General features: G+C 44.4%; 2 protein-coding genes across 2 annotated transcripts; one reads left to right on the top strand and one right to left on the bottom strand.

Annotated features, from left to right (window-relative positions):
* The first annotated feature begins 12,790 nt into the window (after positions 1 to 12,790).
* LOC127321871 (disease resistance protein RGA5) lies at positions 12,791 to 17,006 on the top strand. The gene is made up of 4 exons (XM_051350831.2): positions 12,791 to 12,991; positions 13,070 to 13,894; positions 14,288 to 16,234; positions 16,351 to 17,006. Exons 1-3 carry the CDS (start codon positions 12,807 to 12,809, stop codon positions 16,218 to 16,220), a joined length of 2,943 nt encoding a protein of 980 aa, XP_051206791.1. The 5' UTR covers positions 12,791 to 12,806; the 3' UTR covers positions 16,221 to 16,234; positions 16,351 to 17,006.
* Positions 17,007 to 17,388: 382 nt separating this feature from the next.
* LOC127321872 (proteasome subunit alpha type-7-A) lies at positions 17,389 to 20,995 on the bottom strand. The gene is made up of 3 exons (XM_051350832.1): positions 20,684 to 20,995; positions 20,159 to 20,573; positions 17,389 to 17,692 (listed from the first exon to the last, which is right to left on the bottom strand). The coding sequence occupies exons 1-3, from the start codon at positions 20,854 to 20,856 to the stop codon at positions 17,531 to 17,533; spliced, it is 750 nt and encodes a 249-aa protein (XP_051206792.1). The 5' UTR covers positions 20,857 to 20,995; the 3' UTR covers positions 17,389 to 17,530.
* Between the last annotated feature and the right edge of the window lie 2,965 nt (positions 20,996 to 23,960).

The following is a 23,960-nucleotide window of genomic DNA, read 5'->3' as shown; positions in this document are numbered from 1 at the left end:
GTATGTGTGGTGTGCTAATTCTGAACTCCTGGTAGGATACCCGTACAAGATAGTGTGGTATACCAGCCTGAAGTCTTGAACTCTACTTGCAGCTGTGCTGACGTTTAGCAAAACCAGAAATATATAGCTCGTCATCAGAGATACTGCTACAGATATGAGATCTCTCAGTAACAGCATCATGCATAGCGAAGTAAACTGGCAAGGTCTTAAATCCGATGGTTCAACCAGGGTAGCTGCACAGATGCACTTGCACCATCGAAGTGATGCTTATAGCAACACCTACCGATCGAGCGTGCGACAAGGGTGACGCTGCTTATTAAGAAGAAGAGGTTGATACTAATAATTAAGTGGAGCCATCATCAGATCTGGGACGGATAGCAGGTAGTAGGGCCGATGGTATGGATCATAGACGCATCTGTGGGGAAGCTCCCATGTTCACATGGGACAATGACATTCTTCCAGAGCTGTCCCTGTAGTTCCGATCGACCACTCCACGCTGAGCTACCTATCTCAAACAAGAGGTGGGTGAAGCATGAACGAACTGATGAGAAGGTAGTTGGGCGGGTGGTCAGCCGTTCATCTCAAAAATCTACCCTAGGGTCAAGGGTAGACAAAATTGACCACCAGAAATAAAATACGGAGTATTATAATCTTAGTTACCAAGATGATTAATTAGAAGGTGCCCTGTTCTTCAGGTCATTTGACAGCTAGAAGAGACTTATATATGAGATGAGATCCTGGACTATCATTTCAACCAAGCAAAAAACTAGTACTATCTGATAGGAACTGATGCGCTCCAAACAGAGAAACGGACATGCCGGCTCCACCATGCAAGCTATCTATGCCTCGATCCGATCCCAATCCAGTGGAGACGAAGACATGCTTTACAACGATGGTAACCCCATGCTACCACCAACAACCTGGAGTTATACCCATCCAATCACTCGACCGATCGCCTCCTTAGAGCATCTCCAGCCGCGTCCCCCAAACCGTCCCCCAAACCGCGCCGGATTGAGCGTTTGGGGGACGTGTTTTGTTCGTGCCGCGTTTGGGGGACGTCGCTCCCCAGCCGCGTCCCCCAAACGCCGCCCCCAAACATTTAAAATAATTTTTTTAACACATAAACCATTTATATCAAATGTAGCATATGAAAAAAAATGTTTTCGAGGATTGTTTTCAAATTAAATTACAACAAACAATAAAACAAGTAATCAAATATAATAAAAAGGGCTAGATGATACATCAAGGTGCCACGGTATTTCCTTTGATCCTCCACAAATGCTCAACGAGATCAGCTTGAAGTTGCTCATGCACATTGCTGTCACGGATCTCTGCGTGCATGGCGAGAAAATCAGCAAAATCTGCAGGCAACTCATGATCAACCTCCGCGAGAGGGCCTTGACACTCATAGGGACCAACATGTGACCTAACATGATTCTTGCGGTCATCCTCGATGATCCTGTTGTGCATGATCACACAAGCCTGCATCACCTCCCACATTTGGTCGTGAGACCAGCTTAGAGCAGGGTACCGGACAATGGCAAATTGTGCTTGAAGCACACCAAATGCCCGCTCGACATCCTTCCTGCAAGCCTCCTGTCGTGTAGCAAAGTGAGAATTCTTCAGACCTGATGGATTCGAGATTGTTTTGACAAAAGTGGCCCATTTTGGATATATACCATCGGCTAGATAATAGCCTTTGGTATATTGGTGGCCATTGATCTCATAGTTGCATGGTGGAGCATGCCCTTCCACTAGTCTGCCGAACACCGGAGACCGCCGCAACACGTTGATGTCATTGTGTGATCCCGCCATGCCAAAGAAAGAATGCCAAATCCACGTGTCATAATCTCGCCACAGCTTCAAGCACCACACCGCAATATCCATGACGCCCTTTGTATATACCTTGCCAAGCAAACGGCAGTTCTTCCATGCCCAGATGCATGCAATCGATGCTTCCAAGCATTCCAGAAATCCTCTCCGCAGCATTTTGTGCCATGATCCTTGCGCCTCTTCCTCAGTTGGCCCTCTCAAGTAGTATTTGCCAAACTTTCCCACCACGACTCGGCAAAACTTGTACATGCACTCAATGGCGTAGACTCACTCATGCGAAGGTAGTCGTCCCGTGTATCGGCAGGTGCTCGCATGCAAGCATCCTCATGGCGGCGGTGCACTTCGAATGGATGAGAACCCGAGAACGCCTACGGCGTCGACCTTGAGCTTGAAGTAGGGGTCGAACTCTCGAACGCCGTGGAGGATATTCATGAACAGGCCCTTGCTCATCCTGCACCGGCGCCGAAAATTGTCGGCATGTGTTGCCCCGTCGGCGAAGTAGTCGTTGTGCGACATGGCATGCCCCTCCATCCTCTGCCGGCTTCGACTTCCTTCTTCCCGGCCTTGATCCTCGCGGCGCGGCCTCTTCCTCTTCTCCGCCTCGGCGTCAAGCATGTCCTGGAGGGACGCGATGATCGGCAAATGCTCCCGCAGTCGTCGTCGAACGCTTGCTCGTCCTCCGGCACAGGCAACCATCTCATCGTCGCTGTCCATGGCTAAAGCAAAATCAATGGTTAAAATTGCGCCGAGGCGTACGACGCAACAAACGGCGACCAATCGCGCCTACTCGGCAAGTCGTCGAGCACCTTCTCGTGCGCGGAGGTGGGGCGGATTTGACGGCGCGTTCGGGAGGCGCCGGCGACGCGGCGGCGGCACGACCGGCGGAGCCCCATGACAACGGTGTCGACTCGCAGACGTATCGTACGCCCAAACGGCCGGGAAATCCAGCGGCGGCGGTGGGGTGGGAGGCGCGGAAGGAAGGAGCGACGAGAAAAGAGGCGCGAACCAACGGTTTATGCAAATAGTCGCCGACATGTGGGAGCCCGCCTCGCACCGTTGTGTCCGGCGTCCCCGGAGCGTCCCCTGTGGGACGGGGACGGGCTCGGGGCGCCGGACACCGTATAGGGGCGCGCCGGACAAAAAAGGGCTTTGGGGGACGCGGCTGGAACGCTTTTTTTTGTCCGGCGCGCCCCAAATCTCTTTGGGGGACGGTTTGGGGGATGCGACTGGAGATGCTCTTATCCTCTCCCGGCTATACCAACCTCCTGCGAAGCTTATCGCTGCCTCGTCACCGCCGCAAAGGCGCCTCCTTCCTCGAGAAAACCACTTAAAAATTGCAACAATCGCTTGCTCAATCAGGTACTTGGACGACGATATTTCCATGCTTAATTAGTTTAATATAATGCAACATCACGGAAGCATAATAATCTACGTCTGAAATCTTGGCGTTATGTGATTGGATCGGCCTATGGTGTGCTTGAGGTCGTTGGGGAGCGAAGGCGACAGTATGGTTATCATGTGCTCAATCAGTGGGAGCTGATTTGGGCATGTAATGACGACGGGCGCAAGTGGATGAGCCGGATTAGGTATGCCGCTGGCGTTTGTTTCCCTTTCTGTTTCCTGTCGTCTTCCTGCGGCTGACATGGCACCGGAGTGTGTGGTGGTTGGTTGGTTTGCTGCTGACGTGAGGTGCTGCCCCGATGAGGCGATGACCCTTATCCAAAAAAAAAAATCGCTTCGCTCGCAATTCAAAACCAGCATTGGACAGCCGATCGCTTAGAAAAAAGAGGTTGGCCAAACTGTGTCATTTGTAAGAGGGTACCCGACTTTGTTTTGCATCTCTTCATCCATTGTTGTTTCACCTTTTCTCGAAACTGTCTTTTGCCCCGTTCTATAAGAGCTCAATGACTCTTATCCAAAACATTGCACACCATATATTATATTGGAGTATTTTCTACAGAGGGAAAAGCAACATCAACTTACAAACAAAGGCGTTGTTAGGTGTCCACCAGATCATGCTTTCGGTGCCTCTTTTTATTGAGAAGCCACCAGTTTCTGGTTCATGTATGCGTCGTGACGACAGAAGATGGTTACGTCTCTGTTGCTCTTGTCGACTGTGCATCAGTTCAAAGCTTTGTGTTTGTGTACTTGTCTAGTGTGAGAAAACAAATTATCCCATACCAGTATACCACAACATAAAAGAACGAAAAATGGTCAAAACATAAAGAATGAAGAGTATGTGCCCCCAGCCCATGCTCAGCTTCCAAACCCAACTACAGCCTGGTACTGCAAATAGCAAGTTGTAGGATATATCGGCCACTTCTGAACATACGTCCACGGCCCAGTAACACCTTAGCCTACGCATACAATTGATTCGCAACATCAAAGGAAACTGAACATACGTCCACGGCCCAGTAACACCTTAGTCCAAAAAGCTCTGTCAGCGATAAACAACCAACCACTTTGACTAAAAAAATCTGCATTCCTCTTTTTTTTGCGAGAAATCCACCGATCTATTAATAATCATCAACAGTAGTACAAATAGCCCAAAAAATCTGCATTCCTCTGACACAAGTAAAACAACAAGCTGGCTATGGACCATAAAAGCAGGCTAGAGGAGCAGTCTGTTGCGATTGTGCTGAATCATAGTTACATTAGGTGTCTTTCGGGCCCTTCTTCTCAGCCTCGGCAGCGGCCTTTTTACCTTCGATCTCAGTCTTTTCGAGGTTGCGCACGCCATATTTTTGTGTCATCACTGCAATCTCTAAGTTCCTGCCACCACTCTCGACAACCTGCGGGAAAGACAGGAGATCAATTCCGGAAGTACAAGGTGCATCGCAATGATTGATCGACCGCCAATAGTAGTATTTCATTTGATATTACATATTTCCGGATATCAACAAAATGACATGAAAAGTAATGAGGGAGTAGATAGATTTTCAAGCACAACACATGCCATGAAGAGAGATCAATGTGTTCCCCCTTATGCTACTTGAATCGAGAAGAAATGGACTTAACGAAGCCATTCTCTGCAATCGAGAAGAAATGGACTTCTTTCACTAAACGAGTCACAATGTGCAAGCGTTTTTTTTTAAATAATACAAAATATTTTATAATTTCCAGAAATGTCAAGCGATTTGAAACTTTTTCATATATGTCACTCGGAGGGAAACCTGTCTACCGATCGGGTGACGGCGCTCCGATCGGTATACTGGCGGCCGATAGCAGGTGTCGGGGGTCCCCCGACCGGCGAACTGCAACAGTCGGCCACGTGCTGGCCGACGGTGGGATGCCGACCGAGCATGATGTGACATCTGGCTCGCACCTGCGTCGCTTGGCCTCTTCTTCCTCCTCTCTCCTTTCTTCCTCTCTTTTCCAGACGACGAGAGCTTAACGAATAGCTCGCAGAAAACACTCATTTTTTCTCAGGTACCCAGCGATTTAGCCACCAAAGTTCACCATTTTACTGCTACTAATTAAGCGATCCCCAATCTACAAATGTGTTAGTGTTTGGAGACGATTGGTGGTGTTATTTTGCAGCAATGGTGATGAAGTGGTGGAGTCTGGTGGTGGTGTAAGGTGCTGAGCTGCTGCTGCGTGGTGGTGGTGGTGGTGTTGTTGCTGCTGTTGGAGAGGTTGCTCACGTTTCAAGGGTAAACCCTAATCTTTGCGTATTAGTGTTAAATGTTTAGCCTGCACGAAACCGACCGAATCATACAATCGAAAAAGTTTCAAATCGCGTGACACTGCCGTATATTATAAAATAATTTGTAGTATTTTAAAAAAATCACCAATGTGCAACGCCATATTGTTGTAATAAATAAACAACCACCATAAACCATTGTCTACCGCAGTGAATGTGCCTATGTGGTAACCATTTGTAATCAGAGCAAACGAACTTAGAACTGAAGTTTACAAGTGGCTAGCTGCAGTTACTTCAATCTAAGAGAAACAGTACTAATATGGTACAGATAAAGATTTGAAACTTGAAATTATGCCTCTCGAGTCTGCATGGTCCAAACTTGCTAGGAGATGTTATCTGGGATGGATAAGCATGTCTCTTCAATGCATATTTACAGTAGTCATGTATGCATTGTCACTAAATATTATGCCAAATCCACACATTTATGCGTCCTTTATATAAGACATTTTGGCAAACTAACTTAGTTTGCCAAAACATCTTATATATAAGGAAATAGACGGAGTACGATGATACTAAAGTGATAATTAAATTGATATCACTAGGGATTCAGCTATGGCGTTTTCTTTTCTTGGCGGATCAGCGGGAATGCATGGTTACTGGGTGCAACCGTTTACTGATGGTTGCTCAGGATATTTTCTACCGGGCTACTTGGCAGCCTATTAGTAGATTACAACATGTCTAGATGTTACATTACTGGTTTTCTTTTTCGATGGTTGATTTTTGTATCGACCCATTCGAATTCGTGAGTTGTAAACTTTAAATTATTCGTACTTTTTAAATAAATAGTTGTGTGCATCTATTGATGCAGAGACCGGGACATACCCCATTTCGAAAAAAAATTAGTAGGGAGCAGCGAAACCCTCCAGTTGAATCTTTAGCTGTCAGTTTTCGTTGTACCTTTAGTTAGTTAGAATGCCTATCCTCAATTTCCTGATGTAATTATCATGTGATCTTATGCATGCAGATGCTCCCAGAAATTTTGCAAGGAATTCATGTACATCTAGACCGATTGCATTCCTAGTTTAAGAGTATTTTTAGTCGGGTCCCTCAAAGCGGTCCCCAAAGCTTTTTGAGACCCGTCGGCCATATAATCGGTTCCAGTCGCGCATCTAAAAGGGCATTTCCGCCCGGTGCGGCCTAATACGGTGTTTGACGCAGATACATTCGATCTGGATTATGGATTGTAGTATGATAAGCTTTTTTTCCTAGTAGACCTAGGTTAACCGAACCTTGGGCCCCTAAAGCCAGGGGTGACAAGAGCCTCTTGGTCCAACCACTGTTCCCACAGCCGCGAGTAACAACAGATATTAAAGATATTAAGCATATGGATACATACCAAAGCATTAAGCTAGATGATTGTGCCGTTGATCCCAATGAATCACTAAACATGTATCGTTACTTTCCTCTTTCTGTCACTGAGGTTTCACGGTAGCACGCCGTTCTCCACTCATCCCACCTCTTTCCTTGATCGATCCAATAGACATGGGTACCTGCTGATCATTGAATCGAGGCAAAGAGATAAGGATATAAGATTGTAAAACTCATATTCAATCCTTACACATATTATAAGATTAGATGCACATAAACGCTACAAAGATTCACCCCAACCCGCAGCCCGTGAGGACTACTCACACATAATATCAAGATCAATAACAAAGATAGAAATTATTGTGGCAAATACTTGGATTGAAATCCCAATATTCTTACAATGGTCGCCAATTCTAAAGGAGATCTCTATTACAATGGTGATGGCTATGGCTATGGAGGAGATTGGAGATGGAATGGATGAATTATGGTGGTGGATCTCCTTCGGTGTTGTGTAGATGGATCTGCTGGATGGCGGCTCTATTTGGCGACGAATGTCTCTCTTTTTGGCATCGGCTCCTTCACAGAACTTATAGGGTTTGACATCGGGAACGCTGTGGCAGGCCATACGGGCGGACGGTATGTGCGAGGCTTGCCCGTACCGATGTCTGTTAAACTCCTTGGAACCGCCTATTCGAGCCCGGTCAACTTTGCTACACTTGTGACACGATTTTCTTTAGTAATTGCAGGTCCATTTGTCATTATGACGTGATTTCTTGCACACCATTCAAAGATATAAGAGATTGCACATCTTTGCATTAATCAATCATTAGTAACAAATTGAGAGATAAACTTAGTCAGTATTTTAACTTAGCTAAGTATTTAAACGTGAGAAAAAGTAGCGTATTTTACAGCCATCAACTTCCCCAAGCTTAAACTTAATCGTCCTCGAGCAAGAAACAAAGAACCATAAGGAACTTGACGTTTAAACCAAAATAAAGAGAAAGCAAAGTCACTTACGAGTGGTAGCCTTATGAGTCCAACACTTCTTCCATTTGAAAGCTTAGCATAGTTAGAGAAGTACCAAGAACATAGTACAAGAATTGGTAACTCGAGACAATCACAATGAAGATTATAAGTATGAATAGCTAGTTGTAGAAACAATCACTCTAGATTAAATAGTTAACTCTCAGTTTGCCAAGGAACACTGGAAGTTTATTATCATCAAATTAAGTTTGAGCATTCATGTCTAAAGAGGTATAATCAATGAGGTATCTTAATTACTCCCACATCAATCGATCAAGGCTATCAAAACACTTACTATCTATTCATTGCTTTTTTCAAGAAGATTCATCTAGTAGTAGCGAGTCCATGCCAAGACTTGAGAAGTGATACTTTTGGATTCCAATGATAGTTTCCAAACAAGAGTCATGAATGACCTTCTAGTAAAATTTTGCAACACTCAAGGGGCTAATAGTACACACGAGTAGCTGGCTACCCGTGCCTTCAACTCATAGCTGAAATTGGGATTTATACCTCGAATTGTTCATAAGCCAGCGGAGTTGCTAGCATCCCAAGAGTGTGCACCACAATTTGTAGACAAGCTTTAAGCATTATCATACTTGATTCACAACATTATATTTTGGCATGCCTCTCAGCTACCACTAGATTTCAGTTCAATCAAACAACTCATATCAAGAGTGTTATCAAGTCTATCACCACATCTATGGAGTTAAGTACCTCCAAAGTTAAACCCTTAAGACAATCAGTCATCATACAAGTCATATTTCTAGACTTTTTCTTGTTGTACTTGTTTGGCAATATTATTTCCAAGGCAAAACTCGGTTAACTAAATGAACTAGAGTAAGAGCTTTCACAATTAATCAAACACACAAATAAAAACTCTACTCCAACTATTTCAAATCAGTCCCATTGATACCATATATATATTTGAACAAGTCTACTAACTAGCATAAACAATTTCAAACGTCTAAAGTGGGAGACATAGGACATACTCTTGTAGGTGACTTCATATTTCTCTTCCTTTGGATGTCTTCCTTGAAATCTCTTGGTAAATCTCTCTCATTAATAATATCAAAGAAAAGAGGCAAATACAAATCAGCTTTTTCATGAACAAGGATAAAAGGAAAAAACTTTTTGTATTTTTGTGAATTGGGATTGAGAGGGAAAAAGAAAGAGGTTGGTGATAAAGTAAGGAACTGAAAACAAATAAAAGGAAAACAAACTAAAAATACAAAGCAAATAAAAATTAAAGTGTTGGAACAAATCAACGCGAGTGTTTCAAAACTCTTTCAAAGAGCTGGAGTACAGACTTATTAAACACAAATAAAAAATGCTTGAGGAACACATCCCCAAGCTTAGGCTTTTGCAAGCCCTCTTGTTGAGCTCATTGTAGCGGTGGAGGATAGTTCCCAGAGTTCCATTGGCTGCTCCAATGAGTGAACTGGGAAGTGAGATCGTCGGTAGAGTCTTGAAGGCTGATGGCGAGGTTGCTCATGTTCTCAATGCTTCCTTCGAGCGCGTACATGTCCTGATAGGTGGTGAAGTCATGGAGTGGTTGTTGCTCCTGTTCTGGTCCTGCATGTTCTTGTTCAATTTCCTCTTCTCCTTGGGGTTCATTTTGTTGTTGTGGTAGACTTGCCTCAACCTGCGCATCATAATGCAAATGCCCATCCTCGATAGAGAATGGATCATTAGGCAAGGGGGAAGCGATCAAGTGATCCGTTTAATTTTCTACCATTTAATTTTCTAACCATACCACATGCATTTATAGTAGTAAAACCAATGCGTCGAGGGCCTTTCAATGCTCGTAAATTACTTACATTGCCGTTAAGTCCTCTTGACAAGATGGTGATGACTCACCCTCGGGTCCCGAACTTCAAGTGTTTGGCGGTTAAGGTAGATGATGAGAAGGGCGCCCAAATTTGGACGGATGTTTCTGTTCGGGAACACAATCTTTGCGACGATCATCATGTCCTCTTCATTGGGTCTTGTGAAATCACCACGTGCCTGCAAGGTGTTAGCAATAACATAGTACAAATAGCGAATAGCAGGGCACTCAATAGTATTCCCCTGAGGGAGTGTGCTAGATACTCTCATCCTATTAAAATAACTAAGAGGAGACGGATTCAAAGTAAAGCAAGCATAGCGGTTGGCGGTGGTGATATTCAAAGCCAAAGTAGTTGCACCACTTATCTAGAGTTAGTTCATACTCACGGTTCATCAAACGGAATAATATTCGGTCGACTCCAGGTTGATTCTCCTCTGAGTTGTGGTACTTCCCTATAGTATGCTTTAAGGTGCTAATGAACTCGAGTGCCAAGAGATGATAGGTTGCAACCTCCTAGAAAACAAAGTGAAGCAAACAAACATTGTTGCAAAGAGTATTGAAATCATGGTGTAAGCCTAGTTGGTTCAGAATAAGGGGGCATGCCCATTTTATCGACTTGATCTCGCGGTTCTTGAGATGGTTGAAACGGTTGAGTTGGCATCGGTCATCAAACTCGATCGATGCCCAGGGCAGCAGGGGTATTCTCAGCCGGTGGTGCAACATGTGCAACCACAGTGCGTGTGCGTCTCCTCATGTTCATCTAAAAAGTAATTAGCAGTTAAGTATCTTAAACACAAATTAAAAACTTTAACAAAATAAAAATCTGATCCCATAGAAATAGACATATGATCATCCTCTACGCATATTAAAAAAGAATATCCTCTAATTTTGAAATCTAACATGCTCATTAGGGTAATGAAGTTCATAACAAGACCTAAGTTTAGATTGATAATGGCAAAAGCTAGAGCATGGATTTGCAGAAAATAAGTTGGAAATCGGAAGAGAAATGTACCATGGTTAGGAGTGCAAGAAATCGAATAAAAAACAAACAAATTTAGAGATCCAATGAAGTTGGTTTGGAGTTTGGAGTTTGGAGAGAGAGATGATATGAAAATCTGATTTAGCCTTACCTCTTCCAAGCCTTTAGTCACGCCCGACACTTGGTATGGGCAAATGGTATGGGCACAACCTGCCCGCGTACTGGGTGTCTCCGCCTTAGGTTAAGGCGGTACACACGGTACGGCCAGGCGGTACAGTCGCACCTCCCATACGGGTGGTCGCTAAAGTTACTGGTTCCTCGACGAAATATTGGAGTTTCCTCGTCATGATGGTACGGCCGGATGGTACGGTCGGATATACCCGTACCGATGGTCGCTAAACTTTCAGATGGTTTCGGTAAAATTTCCAACTTTATCTTCGTTGGGATGAAGATGTGGTACGGGCGGGCGGTACGGTCATACGCTACCGTACCGACAGTCATTAAACTTACTGGAACCTGCGAAACTTAAAATTTCTGTGCATTCCTTCACATGCCATTGTACATCACCGCAATCCCCAACCCTAGGCGCCACCATCTCAGGGAGTGGAAGTCTCGGGCCGCTCCATGGCTCGTCGAGTTCGAGGTCAAGGCCATGGCCGCCGCGGTGGCCGTGCTGGAGAAGCAATGCATGCACGATCGCCGTCGCCTGCGCCATCGTCGTCTTCCGAGGGGGGAGTGGGAATTCGATTTCATCGTCGTCCTCAATGGCGAGCCACTTGGCATCCAGAGGCTGCCGGACAAGTTTACTGAGTTCTTCGTCGGCAACGAGCTGGCCGCGCTGCAGCTGTGGGAGGCTGGCTGCGGTTTTTTCCGGTGGCCGGTGGACGTGCTCTTCGACCGGCACGGCAAGAGATGTACCTCCACACAGGCTGGTAGAAGTTCGCGCGCTTCCATGACCTCCAAGCCGGTTGTGTGCTCACATTTTGCTACCAAGATGGCGAGGAGATGAAAATGAAGGTGTTCGATGACACGTCGTGCCGCCGGCACTACCACAGTGACGACAAAGAGGACGATGATTGAACATGGCGAGTATTCTTTCTTTCCAGCGAAGATGGCCGCCGACCAATTGAAGCCACTAGTGTATGTTTCTGTATATTCTTTCTGCGCATCGGAAAACAACAACAAGACACTCTCACAACCAGCTGGATTTTCCAGTTTGGGTAACTAAGAGTGTCTGAGAGTGTTATTTCTTAGCAGCGAAGACACGAAATCTACGAGCCCAACACTAATTAGGTTTCCTAATTTTGCAATATTTATACCATGTTCCAAACTATGTACTACCTCCGTTTAAAGGAATAAGGCGCACACGTATTTTAAGACGAACTTTGACCATAGAAATTGAGCAACAAAATCTTGATTATATTATATGTAATTAGTACCGTTGGATTCGTAATGAAAAGAACTTTTTAATGGTACTAATTTCATACAAACAATTTTGATCGGTCAAACAAAAAACTCGTAAAACGAGGACGTCTTATTCCTTGAAACGGATGTAGTATTAGTCTAAGTAATGTTTCTCCTATCTATTTAAATGAAAATGCAAAAAAATGTTATTTTAATGTAAATTTTTTTGGGAAACGTGTTTGGGAACGGTTGGAGAGAGACACGCTTCAAACGCGGCACGAAGTGAAGACGTCCCTAAACGTTTAATCTATGCCCTTTTTTTTTTTTAGCTAGCTCTCAGGATTCAAAATAGAACTTTCCTTTTTAGATGCTTGGCAAGTTCTCAAGAAAATGCTTCTTGCTCATTTTCAGATGTATTCTCGAACCAAAGTGTTGCCATGTGCACACTACTCTCTGTAAAGTGCTGTTAAGGTAATAAAATCTTTGTTGTTCAAAAAAAAAAAAATCTATGCCGTTTGGATGCTCTGTTAGCAAAGGGGATGCCGGTGTGTCGCTGGCGTGTTCAGAATAAAGCAAACGTGGAGGCCGATAGTTGGGTCAACAGAAATTTAATCTACACGTGGAAGAGAGCACACGAAAGATCTGTCCACGCAACTCCGTATTTTGAAAGATGGCGCCACCTTGCGCTGTTCGCGGCCGTGTTTGATTGGCTAGTCGTTTCCTGAACATTAATGGCCCGAGCGGAACTAGTCCACCACTCCAGTCCGCACTGCTACCCAGGAGCAGTGGAGCAATTTGGGCGAAGTCGTGCGCGAACGGCGGAGCAGGCGATACCCATAATATCTTTTCTTTTTTGGATTAATCGGAAAAAAGAGTCGTCCCTACTGCTTACCTTGAGTTCCTCCGAAGAATCAAGGTAATCAGTAACTTTGCTTTGTTAGCTCTGCTGCAATGCAATTCTGGTCTAATTTAGGTTTATGTAAATTTATTGCAGCTTCGCACAAATTAGGCTACCCGAAGCCCCGATTTTTTTTTTTTTGCCACCGATGGAGTTTGCTGGAGCGCAAGTGAGCGCGGCCACGGGGGCCATGGAGTCCGTGGTCGGCAAGCTGGCTGCTCTGCTTCCCGATGAGAACGAGGATTCCAGCGGTGACCTCGAGTCCCTCAAGGCCGAGCTGGAGGCGGTGCACGCGCTCCTCAAGAACACGTCCGGGGCCGACGATCCGGACGAGCGAGCCAGACGCTGGATGAAGGAGGTGCGGGAGCTCTCCTACGACGTCGACGACGGCCTCGACGATCTCATGCTCCCAGCCGGCGACGGATCTGGTAGCAGGCCAGACGGACTGGCAGGGAAGATCAAGATCTGGCTGAGGGAGACGACGGCTCTTCGTCGGACAGGCGAAGAGATCGTTGCTGGTATCAACATATCTAAGGCGATCGTCGAGGTGGAGGATCCCCGGGACTGCTATCTGTACAGGGAGATGCCCGAGCTCGTCGTGGGCGTCGACGGACCGTCCGCTGAACTCGTCAAAATGCTGGGCATGGGAGGAGGAGGGGAGGATGCATCAGTGCAGCAGCAGCAGCTGAAGGTTGTCTCTGTCGTCGGATGTGGGGGGTTGGGCAAGACGACCCTCGCTCGTCATGTTTACCGCACATTTGGAGAGCAGTTCAGCTGCCGGTCTTTTGTATCGCTCTCCCGAAAACCTGACGTGGTGGAGATTTTGAGGAATATTATTAGCCAATTGGGGTATGATCAAACCATACCAGGAGATGTACAACCGCTCATCGACTGCATCTCTAGCTTCCTTCAGGATAAAAGGTATGCCGGTAAAAGACAATCTAAAGTTTTAACTATGTGCTTCTGAAGAATATTAGCAATGATATGCTTAGATTACAAACTTACTATATATATCAGCTGTAGCATATGCTATCTGACTTTATATGTTCTGGCGATGGCAGTTCCTTGTTGCCATTACTTAATTACCCTTATTCTTTTGTTCATGCCAAAGTAATTCCATTGTGAAAAGTTATATAGACTACCTCATATTTTCTGTTTACTAGAAAATGATCATGGAAATAACATGATCCCAGCTTGCCTACAAACATTTCCTACATTTTCAGATGGTTTTAGGAGGGTGTTTCCTTTTTTTTTTGCTGCATACAGTTTTAGATTGCTGCAGCACACTTCTAACATTCCTAAATCGCGCGCCAGGTACTTCATCATAGTCGATGATGTGTGGGATGTTCAAACATGGGATATTATCAAATGTGCTTTTCCCAGAAGCACTCATGGTAGCAGGATACTAACAACAACACGTATACATGAAGTAGCCAAATCATGCTGCGCTTCATATGGGGGCCGTGTTTATGAGTTAAGCCCTCTCAGTATTGTGGATTCAGAAAGGCTGTTACTAAAAAAAGTGTTCCATTCTGACGAACAGTGTCCATCACACCTGAAAAGAGTGTCTGATATGATCTTGCAAAAATGTGGAGGTTTGCCCTTGGCAATTATCGCTGTATCTGAATTGCTGGCTGCCAACACACATGAACATCAATGGGAAAAAGCGCACAATTCTATCAGGCATGGACTTGGAACCAATCCTGCTGTTGAAAGAATCATGAGGATATTGTTGCTTGGCTACTCTGATCTTACTCCTTGCCTAAAATCTTGCCTATTGTATCTGAGTATATTCCCAGAAGGTTATGCTATCAAGAAGGAACATTTGGTACTCAGATGGATTGCCGAGGGATTCATTCATGAAGAACATGGATATACTCTGTATGAATCCGGAGAAAGGTGCTTTAATGAGCTCATCAACAGGAACCTGATCCAACCAGGGGAGATTAATGAGTTCGGTGAAGTGGAAACCTGTCGAGTTCATGGTATAATTCTCGATTTCATCGTATCTATATCCAAGAAAGTTGATTTTGTTACTTCATTAGGTGTACCTGGTCTAAATCCTGAGCCAGAAAACAAGGTCCGTCGGTTGTCACTACAGGAGGGAAGTGATATTCCAAAAGATCTTATCTTATGTAATGTCCGCTCACTTACTGTTGTCGGGAACCGTGTCAAAATGCCATCTCTCTTGGACTTCAGACACTTGCATATTTTGGATTTTGAAGGTTCTAGTGAACTAGAAGATCATCATCTTGCAGATATAGGCAACCTGTTTCACCTTAAGTATCTGAGGCTCAAGTATTCAAGAATTACCAAGCTTCCTGAACAAATATCAGAGTTACGGTACTTAGAATCACTTGATATATGTGGAAACATTACAACCATTGAAATTCCATCAGCCATTAATCAGCTTAAACGATTAACTCGTCTAGTTGTTAGTGATGACACTATATTGCCAGATGAAATTGGAGGCATCAAAGCATTGCAGGTGTTCGAAGGTATTAATGTCAACATGCAGTCAACCAACTTTGTTAGGCAACTTGGTCAACTGTCCAACCTGAAGAAGTTGAGCATAAGTTTTATCAATTATTATGCTGGTGATAACTGGAAGGAGAACCAGGAAGAGATGGTCTCCGCGATATGTAGGCTAGGCAAAGCAAACCTTCATATTCTACACATTAAAATCAACGAGGGAGCTGATGAGATCTTCGAGGAATCATGGTGCCCTGCTCCAGACAGTCTTCGGGAACTTTTCATCGAGGTGGGTATAGTATCAAGAGTACCAAGGTGGATTGGTTCACTTGTCAACCTCCAGAAATTAGTCATCCTTATGTGGGATGTTGGCCAGGAAGATGTGCTGATCCTGGGAGGCCTGCCTGTTCTGCAGCATCTCTGCCTCACAGCACTGACAGTTGGATCAAAAGATGAACGGCTTAAAATCGACCGAATTCATGGTTTCCCTTCCTTGAGTCATTTCAAAATAGGTGGAGAAGAATGTGCACTAGGGCTGAATTTTGAAGCTGGGTCCATTCCAAAGCTACAAAAGCTTGAGCTTGAATTCGATGCAGAGGAAACCCTTTCGCTGACAAATGGTAATTTCAATTTTGGCATCGAACACCTCTCCTGCCTTACAAGCACAAGCGTCCGTTGTACTTATGATGAATCCATCCCTCCCACATTGGAGGCTGCCATGGAGAGAGCCATTAATGCTCATCCCAATCATCCCATGTTGGTATGGATAAAATGAATGGTACCCATCAGGTACTGATCCCCCTTCCAAAGATTTGCCATTTCAGAATTCCATGTGTGTATTGTCTCACAATCTCTCTTTCTTTCATGTGTCCTTTTCCTCCTCTTTTGGCGCAAATTTCAAGCAGTGATAGAAACATGTCTTGCCTTCAGATACAACGAAACAACACAGTGGCATGAAGAACATGATGGATACACATGGTTACAGTGTCAATACCTCAAAACCAAGAGGAGAGCAATAACCAAACTGAAGTTCTTGTTACACAACTGGTGGCATTGAATTTACCGAAAGCTTAAAATGAAAGGTTACAGTCTTGTTTTCTTGAAATGTTTCTAGACTTATGTTTGATTATCGCGGTGTATATTACCGTTGATGGTTATTTTTTTGTATTCCATGCTTGGATTGTTCAGTAAGAGGCCTGGTTAGCTCTTCTTATTTAGTAAGGGGCCTGATAAGCTGTGGTAGTTTTTGAGTAGGAGACAGTAGAACGTGCACTGATTATAGCGCTACATTTGTACAGACAAAGGGTGTCACTACAAAAGACTCCAGTACAGAATACAGATTGCACGCTTTATAACTAACTGTCAATATGAGTGACAGGGAAGCATGCAGTCATTTGCCATTACAAAAAGCTTCAGAATAAGGCACCGTTGTACTGTTATAAAAAAAAAGCTTCGGCATAAGTCACTTGCACACGGTGGAAGGATAAGCTGGACCATCTAGTTTAGGAGTTGTAAATAATACATATCAATGGTATTTTCAGCTGTAATCGATCTTCTTTCAGAGTCACTTGCCATATGAGCTAACCGTCAGGCTCCTTAGAGTTTTGTTGCGATTTGTGATTTCTTGGTTCAGTTGATCCCTCGAGACCCTTCTCAGTGGCTAAAATGAAAGGTCAACTTGTAGAGCGGCATTGCTTTTTTTTTTTTTTTTTTTTTTTTGAGACAAGTAGAGCGGCATTGCTGAAGACCTGCATATTGCACGGCTTTCAAACCCACCTACAGCCTGGCACTGCAACTAATAAAATGTATGATATATCGGCTTACTTTGTAAAATACGTCCACGGCCCAGTAACGCCTTAGCCGACGTATACAACAGATTCGCACAGTAAAGGGAACCGAGGTTTAGTCCAGGCAGCTTCATCAGGAATGAATAAACAACGCCCTAAAAAATAAGGAACAAATAACCAACCAATTGACCAAACAATTATGCATTCCTCTGAAACAAGTAAAACAACAAGCTGGCTATGGAACATAAAACCAGGCTAGAGGAGCAATGTGCTGCAACCGTGATGAATCATGATTACATTAGGTGTCTTTGGGGCCACCCTTCTTTGCAGCCTCGGCGGCGGCCTTCTCAGCTTCGATCTCAGCGACGTACTCATCGATCTCAGCCTCTTCGAGGTTGCGGAGGCCATCTCTATGTGTCATCACTGCAATCTCTATGTTCTTGCCACCACTCTCAACAACCTACAGGAAATACAGGAGATCAATTCAGTGTCGTAAAGTTGATAAGTGAAATACAGACAATGCAGACAGAAGTTTTAAGCTGGAGATACAAGGTGCATCACTATGATTGACCACAAACAGTATTGCATTTGATATTAACATATTTCTGAATACCAGACAAAATGTCATAATGACAAGCAATGAGGGGGCTCATAGATTTTTAAGCACAACACATGCACTGAAGAGAGGTCAATAAATAAATAACCACCATAAACCATTATCTACCATAGTGAATGTGCCTATGTGGTAATCATTTGTAATCAAAGCAAACAAATTTAGAGCTGAAGTTTACAAATAGCTAGCCACAGGTACTTGTGGTTTTTCAAATCCAAAAGATACAGTACTAATATGGTACAGAAAAAGATTTGACACTTGAAATTATGTCTCTAGATCGTCTTAACTTGCTTTGAGATTTTATCCGAGACGAATATACTTGTCTCTCCAATACATATTTGCAGTAGCATATATGAATTGTCCCTAAATATAATACTAAGTCTGCACGTCTATGCATCCTCTATATGCAACAATAATACTAAAGCAACAGTAAAATTGACAACACATAGTCTAGTCTCCACATTTTGTAATGCATAAAAGTAGTAACTAATAAGACAATTAAGAGGGCAGGGCCAACTTTTGAAAACTCACTTATACTTGAAAAACCGAGAAATAAAATACAAGTGCAGATGAAATTCACATTGCAAATAGCCAATATGAACATGTACTCTAAATAGAAGGAACCAACAAGTATTACCTAAAGTAGCAAGCAAGTGGAGGAACCAATCCTATCTCACTCTAATTTAGTTCGGTGCCATTTCAATGCACTTATAACATATATCAGGGAACTTAATCTAACTTAGTATTAGGATTTTAAGTGACCTAAGATGAAATCATCATTACAAATGCTGAACTAGATGGAATTTACTGCTGAGACTGCACTATTTATGAGCGTAAAATCTAGACAGTAGAGACCAACAGGTATCACCCTAAAGTAACAAGCAAATGCAGTCATATCTCGCTCTAATTTGGTTTCATTGTCATTTTCATTAATTTGATTATAACATATGGCAGGGAACTTAATCCAAAAAGAAAAATATTAAAGCCAAACACTTGGTTGGTTGTGCTGGTTAAGCAAACAAAGAAAAGCACACAGATTGTAGACCAATAATTCCATTGGAACCTTGAGTAAGGGCACCTTAATTCCATCGGCCGCACATGGTGAACCAATTAGACCAGTTAGCTAACATATTATCACTCGAAAGAAGTGAATTCGTCCTACTGTGTTAATTACTCTATATTCAATTTGTAGCCTCTCAGAGCATGTGTTCTCTCATGCACTTACTGGTATAGTATTCTGAATGCAACAGATATCAGGGAACTAAGCTAAGTTTGCAATGAAGTGAGTTTTATTTAGTTGACATATTATCACTTCAAAATGAGAAATTACCACTTCGTTTTGGATGAGACGATTACTGGTATGCTGGTCCTCCAACATTTAGCATAAAAAGTGGCAGTATGAATCTAAATCCTGGTCGAATATTTGAATGCAACAGACATCAGGCAACTGATCTAAGTTTGCATTGAAGTGGAGTTCTTGTAGCAGTAAACCATGACAAACCCCATGCAACTTAGCTTGTTGAGCAAACAAAAGAATAAACACAAACTCTAGACAAGATCATTCAGTTTGCACCTTGAGCAAGGCATGTTAGTTCCATTGTCAGCAACACATATTCCAGGAATTAATCAGTCATTGCCATATCTATTTACCAAAACAATCGGCAAATTATCACTTGAGAGAATTAAAATTTGTCTTTCTCCTATGTCAATTACTCTCCATGATCCATTTGTCATCTCTTGGAGCATCTAACTATCTTCACATGAGCAATTGCCACTTTTTTGGATGAGATAATTACTGGTATTTGCTGGTTCTCCAACATTTAACATAAAAAATGGCAGATGAATCTAAATTCTGGTCGGATATTTGAATGAAACAGATACCAGGCAACTGATCTAAGTTTTGCATAAAAGTGACTTATTGTAGCAGTAAACCATGACGAACACCAAGCACTTAGCTTGTTGAGCAAACAAAAGAACACAAACTCTAGACAAGATCATTCAGTTGGACCTTGAGTAAGGCCATCTTAGTTCCAGTGTCAGCAACACATATTCCAGCAATTAATCAGTCATTGACATGTCTTCTATCGAAACAATCGGCAAATTATTACTTGAGAGAATTAAAAAAAATCCTTCTCCTATGTTAATTACTTTCCATGACCCTTGACATCTCTTAGTGCATCTAACTATCTTCACATGAGCAATTACCACTTTTCTGGATGAGACAATTACTGGTATGCTGGTTGTCCAACAAAGAAGTAGCAGCATGAATCTAGCTCCTGGTCAAATAGGATAGTTCGGTGCCAAGTAGCATACCTCAAGCAGGGCTCGGATGGTAAGCTTGATGGTCTCCTTGCCGGACGTCTCCTTGTAATTCTTCTCAAGGAACTCGCGCATGGAGTTGGAGTTCCGGCCGGTGGCGTTGGCCTTCCAGGCGGAGAAGGTGCCGGAGGGGTCGGTCTGGTACAGCGCCGGCTTCTCTGTGTACGGATCGAAGCCGACGATGAGCGTGGAGAGGCCGAAGGGCCGCACCCCGCCGCTCTGCGTGTACTTCTGCTGCAGGCCGGCGATGTAGCGCGTGATGTACTCGACGGTGACGGGGTCCTCGACGGTGAGGCGGTGGCTCTGGCACTCGACGCGCGCCCGGTTGATGAGCACGCGCGCGTCCGCCTTGAGCCCCGCGCAGGCCAGCGCGACGTGGGAGTCCAGGCTCGCGATCTTGCGCACGGACCTGGGAAATTCGGGGGAGATCGGGATTTCCCGGTGAGGAAACGGCAAGATCCGGTCGAATCAGAGGCGGGAGGGGCGGGGCGGACGGGTTAGGGTTAGTTAGTCGCCTACCTGGAGTCCTGGAGCTTAGGGGTGGACTTCTTCTCGACGCCGAGGACGACGGTGTCGACGCCGCGGACGCCGACGGCGGCGTTGCCCTTGCGGACGGCCTCGAGGGCGTACTCCACCTGGAAGAGGTGGCCGTCGGGGGAGAAGACGGTGATCGCGCGGTCGTAGCGGGCCATGGCTGGTCCTGGTACGTGTCGACGCCGGCGAGAGAGATTCCGGCTGCGGCTTCCGCTTTTGAGAGTTCCGGTGCGGTGGTGCGTCTGTTCAGGAAGTCTACTTCAGTTCAGGGCTGCTCGGGTCGGTCCTAACTCTGACTCCGTTCTTTTTTTAAGTCTGTTTTCTTTCTTGGGAGAGAAGAAGCTTTCGTGAGCTTGTTTTTCCCCTTCCAAGACTCTCAGCCCGTGAGCTTGATTCATGTGGCATGGGCTCTAATTTAGTTCAAAGGGGAGGACCAACAGTAGATGAAAGTACTGGCCCGGCCCAAGATGGATTCAGGCCGTCGGTCGTCCGACACGGCACCCGAAAATCGGTTGCAATTACTGCCGTTGGATGCGATGGGCTCGTTCGTTCGATTTCTTAGCTGCAGAAAACGTCGCTATCAAGTGTAGAAAACGTCGGCATGTCGCTTTCATGCTGCGCCCGTGTCAGGTGCATGTTTAGAGCAGTCGAGCCGGGTGGTGTTTGCTGCGCGTGTCTAGAGCCTGACAGCATGTCTCGTTGAGCGCTCCCTGAGATATCGCAAGTGTATCTTGCTTTCATGCATTGTTGTACACAGTAAAAGCCTACCTTCTAGGTGCATGGTGCATGTCTCATATAGTGGTAGATTCTGCAAGCTAGCTGACTGGTGTAAACACCACATTAAATTTTCTTGTCGATACTACACTATACAACCTTGTTTCACATGCATTTCACAGTATATTTTAGGTCGAAATGTAAAAATACAATACCAATCACTCTTACTTTATTTTATTTTATTTCTTCAATAATAGTTTTACAAGTAGTTTACTTAGGGAAGAAAGTTTTACAACAAAAAATCATCATCCCAAGTGTATAACAAAATGTACTATTACAACAAAAATTTATCACTACGCGCATAAAAAATGTACACTATTACAATTAAAAAAATCATCACCCTGCGTAAAAAAGATATACCATTACAACAAAAAATCGTCACCCTGCATATAAAAATACTATTACAACAAAAACTCATCACCCCACGTATAAATAATATATACTATTACAATAAAATTGTATAAGCATTTTTATAAATGAATGCTACAAAAATAAGTTGGTAAACAACATTCTTTTTTATTGTAGTTTGATTTACTACAAAACTGATCAACAACTTTCACAAAAATCACAAATTATTACAACAAAAAATAATATGTTTCTAGCAATGTAAAAGTGCTTACCAACATTTTATTTTTGTATAGAGTAATTGATAACAAAATCACCAGCTATTTTAACAAAACAATTTTGGTATAATCTTGACTAGTAGTACAACGATTAGAACACAAAAATGGCTAGCTAGTACTAGTACAAACTACTAGCAGCAACAATTAGTAGCTAGTAGTACTGTACAACGATTAGTAGCTAGCTAGCTTATAGTACTATGATTGTAGTCAGGACCACTCCACGGGAACGCACTGACGCGACGTAGAAAAGCTAGCTACTAGCAGCATGCCGGAAGGGAGCGAGTCACAGAGTCACTTGCATGCGCAACCAAAGACCAGAGGAAAGAAAGGTGCGCGGCGCGCGAGAGGCGACTGATCTTTCGCTCCCGATCGGTCGGCTGATCTCAAGCATTTCCTTTTCTTAAACGTTTCAAATGCTCTCTAGCCCCCTAAGTTTTCAAAGGAAAAAAAATTGAGTCATGTAAACATAATCTATGATGGATTTGTTTTGAAAATGTTAGGAGGAGAACTATTAAATTCATTGATTAGAAGATTTGTTACAAAGAGCGAAGGGCAAAAAAACATAAGCAGGAGCCCTAGTCGTCCAAAGGATAAAAGCGTGGACCAAAAACTCAACCCGGATCGGAAAGAATTATCGCTCCCGCCATGTTCCATAAGGCCACTTCGTCTAGTATACGCATAGATAGGCTGCTACATATAATTCTTCATGCTCGAAGATTTTCCTATTAGGTTCCCTCCAAATTTCCCATGCCGGCGGCAGTGCCTATCTTATCGAAGTCGGAGGGCAGAGGATGCGCACAGAGGTGCATGGCGAAGGGAGCGCACGCGTGATGGTTTGTGGAGGCGGAAGACGGCGCAGCGACGCTGGGTGATGGCGGAGCAGACGAGGCAATAGCCCTCGACGGCCAAGAGCGTTGTTGCCCTACTGTGCGAGCGGCACGGTCCTTCCCCGGGCCCGATCTAGGCAACAGGTTGCGGCCACTACATGCATCAAACAGACCGGTGGTTGTCGATGTGTCGGTGCGCTGCACCAGCGCGATGCGGCGCAACCGCGCTCGGGAGGCGGCGACGCGGGGCCTGTTTGGGTCTGATATGGGTCCAATAGGTGGTGGCTACCACACGCATAGGCTGGCGCCTGGACACTCGGCATGCTCATGACGAAAAATTGCCTCCCAAGTCGTCTGGTCGCATGTGTGCTCCAGTTCAACGTCGGAAGAGACCAGCGAAGTCGGCATGGATCGTCTTCTCCTCAGTAGTCGACTGGTGGTGTGGGGGCTGCTAGCGATAAAGGTGGTTTGTCCCTTCTAGTCTTCTCGCGTCAAGTTGTTGATCTTCTTGTTGTCGGCCTCATCGATCTGACCGTCGACGAGTTTCGGTCTTCATGTTGGAGATCTTAGATGATTGGTGTGTGACGCCACTGGTTATCTAAATGGGAATAGATCCGTTTGTGGGCGTCCTTGTCTTCAGCCAACGAGGCTTCTCGATGGAATGGTAACGAAGCTTCACTTCATTGTTGGTGCCATGTGACATGTCTAAAGGGGTGTTTGTTTGGGCTTTCTTTAGCTTTCCACTAGAAAAAGGCAGTGAATGTGATATCGACAAATGTGGAGAAAGTCATGGTGTCTACTATTGGAGGTTTTGAAATTATGGCCGAGAGGTGTATTTATTGCGATGAAGACTATGCTACACATGCTCTTCCTATGTGTCGGATGTTTGGTGACTTGCAACAGCGGCCTTGGCAAGAGGGGGTGGTAGCACATGAGGCCGGACTACAATCTTGGTGGTGCTCTTCGAATACCGAGTGGCGATTTCTGGGGTGAAAACACAAGGTTCGTCTTTCATTGGTTGTACTACCTGTAAATGGC

The sequence above is a fragment of the Lolium perenne genome, chromosome 7 (assembly GCF_019359855.2).
Source record: "Lolium perenne isolate Kyuss_39 chromosome 7, Kyuss_2.0, whole genome shotgun sequence".
Classification (NCBI taxonomy): Eukaryota; Viridiplantae; Streptophyta; class Magnoliopsida; order Poales; family Poaceae; genus Lolium; species Lolium perenne.
This window is presented reverse-complemented; position numbering and strand designations above follow the sequence as displayed.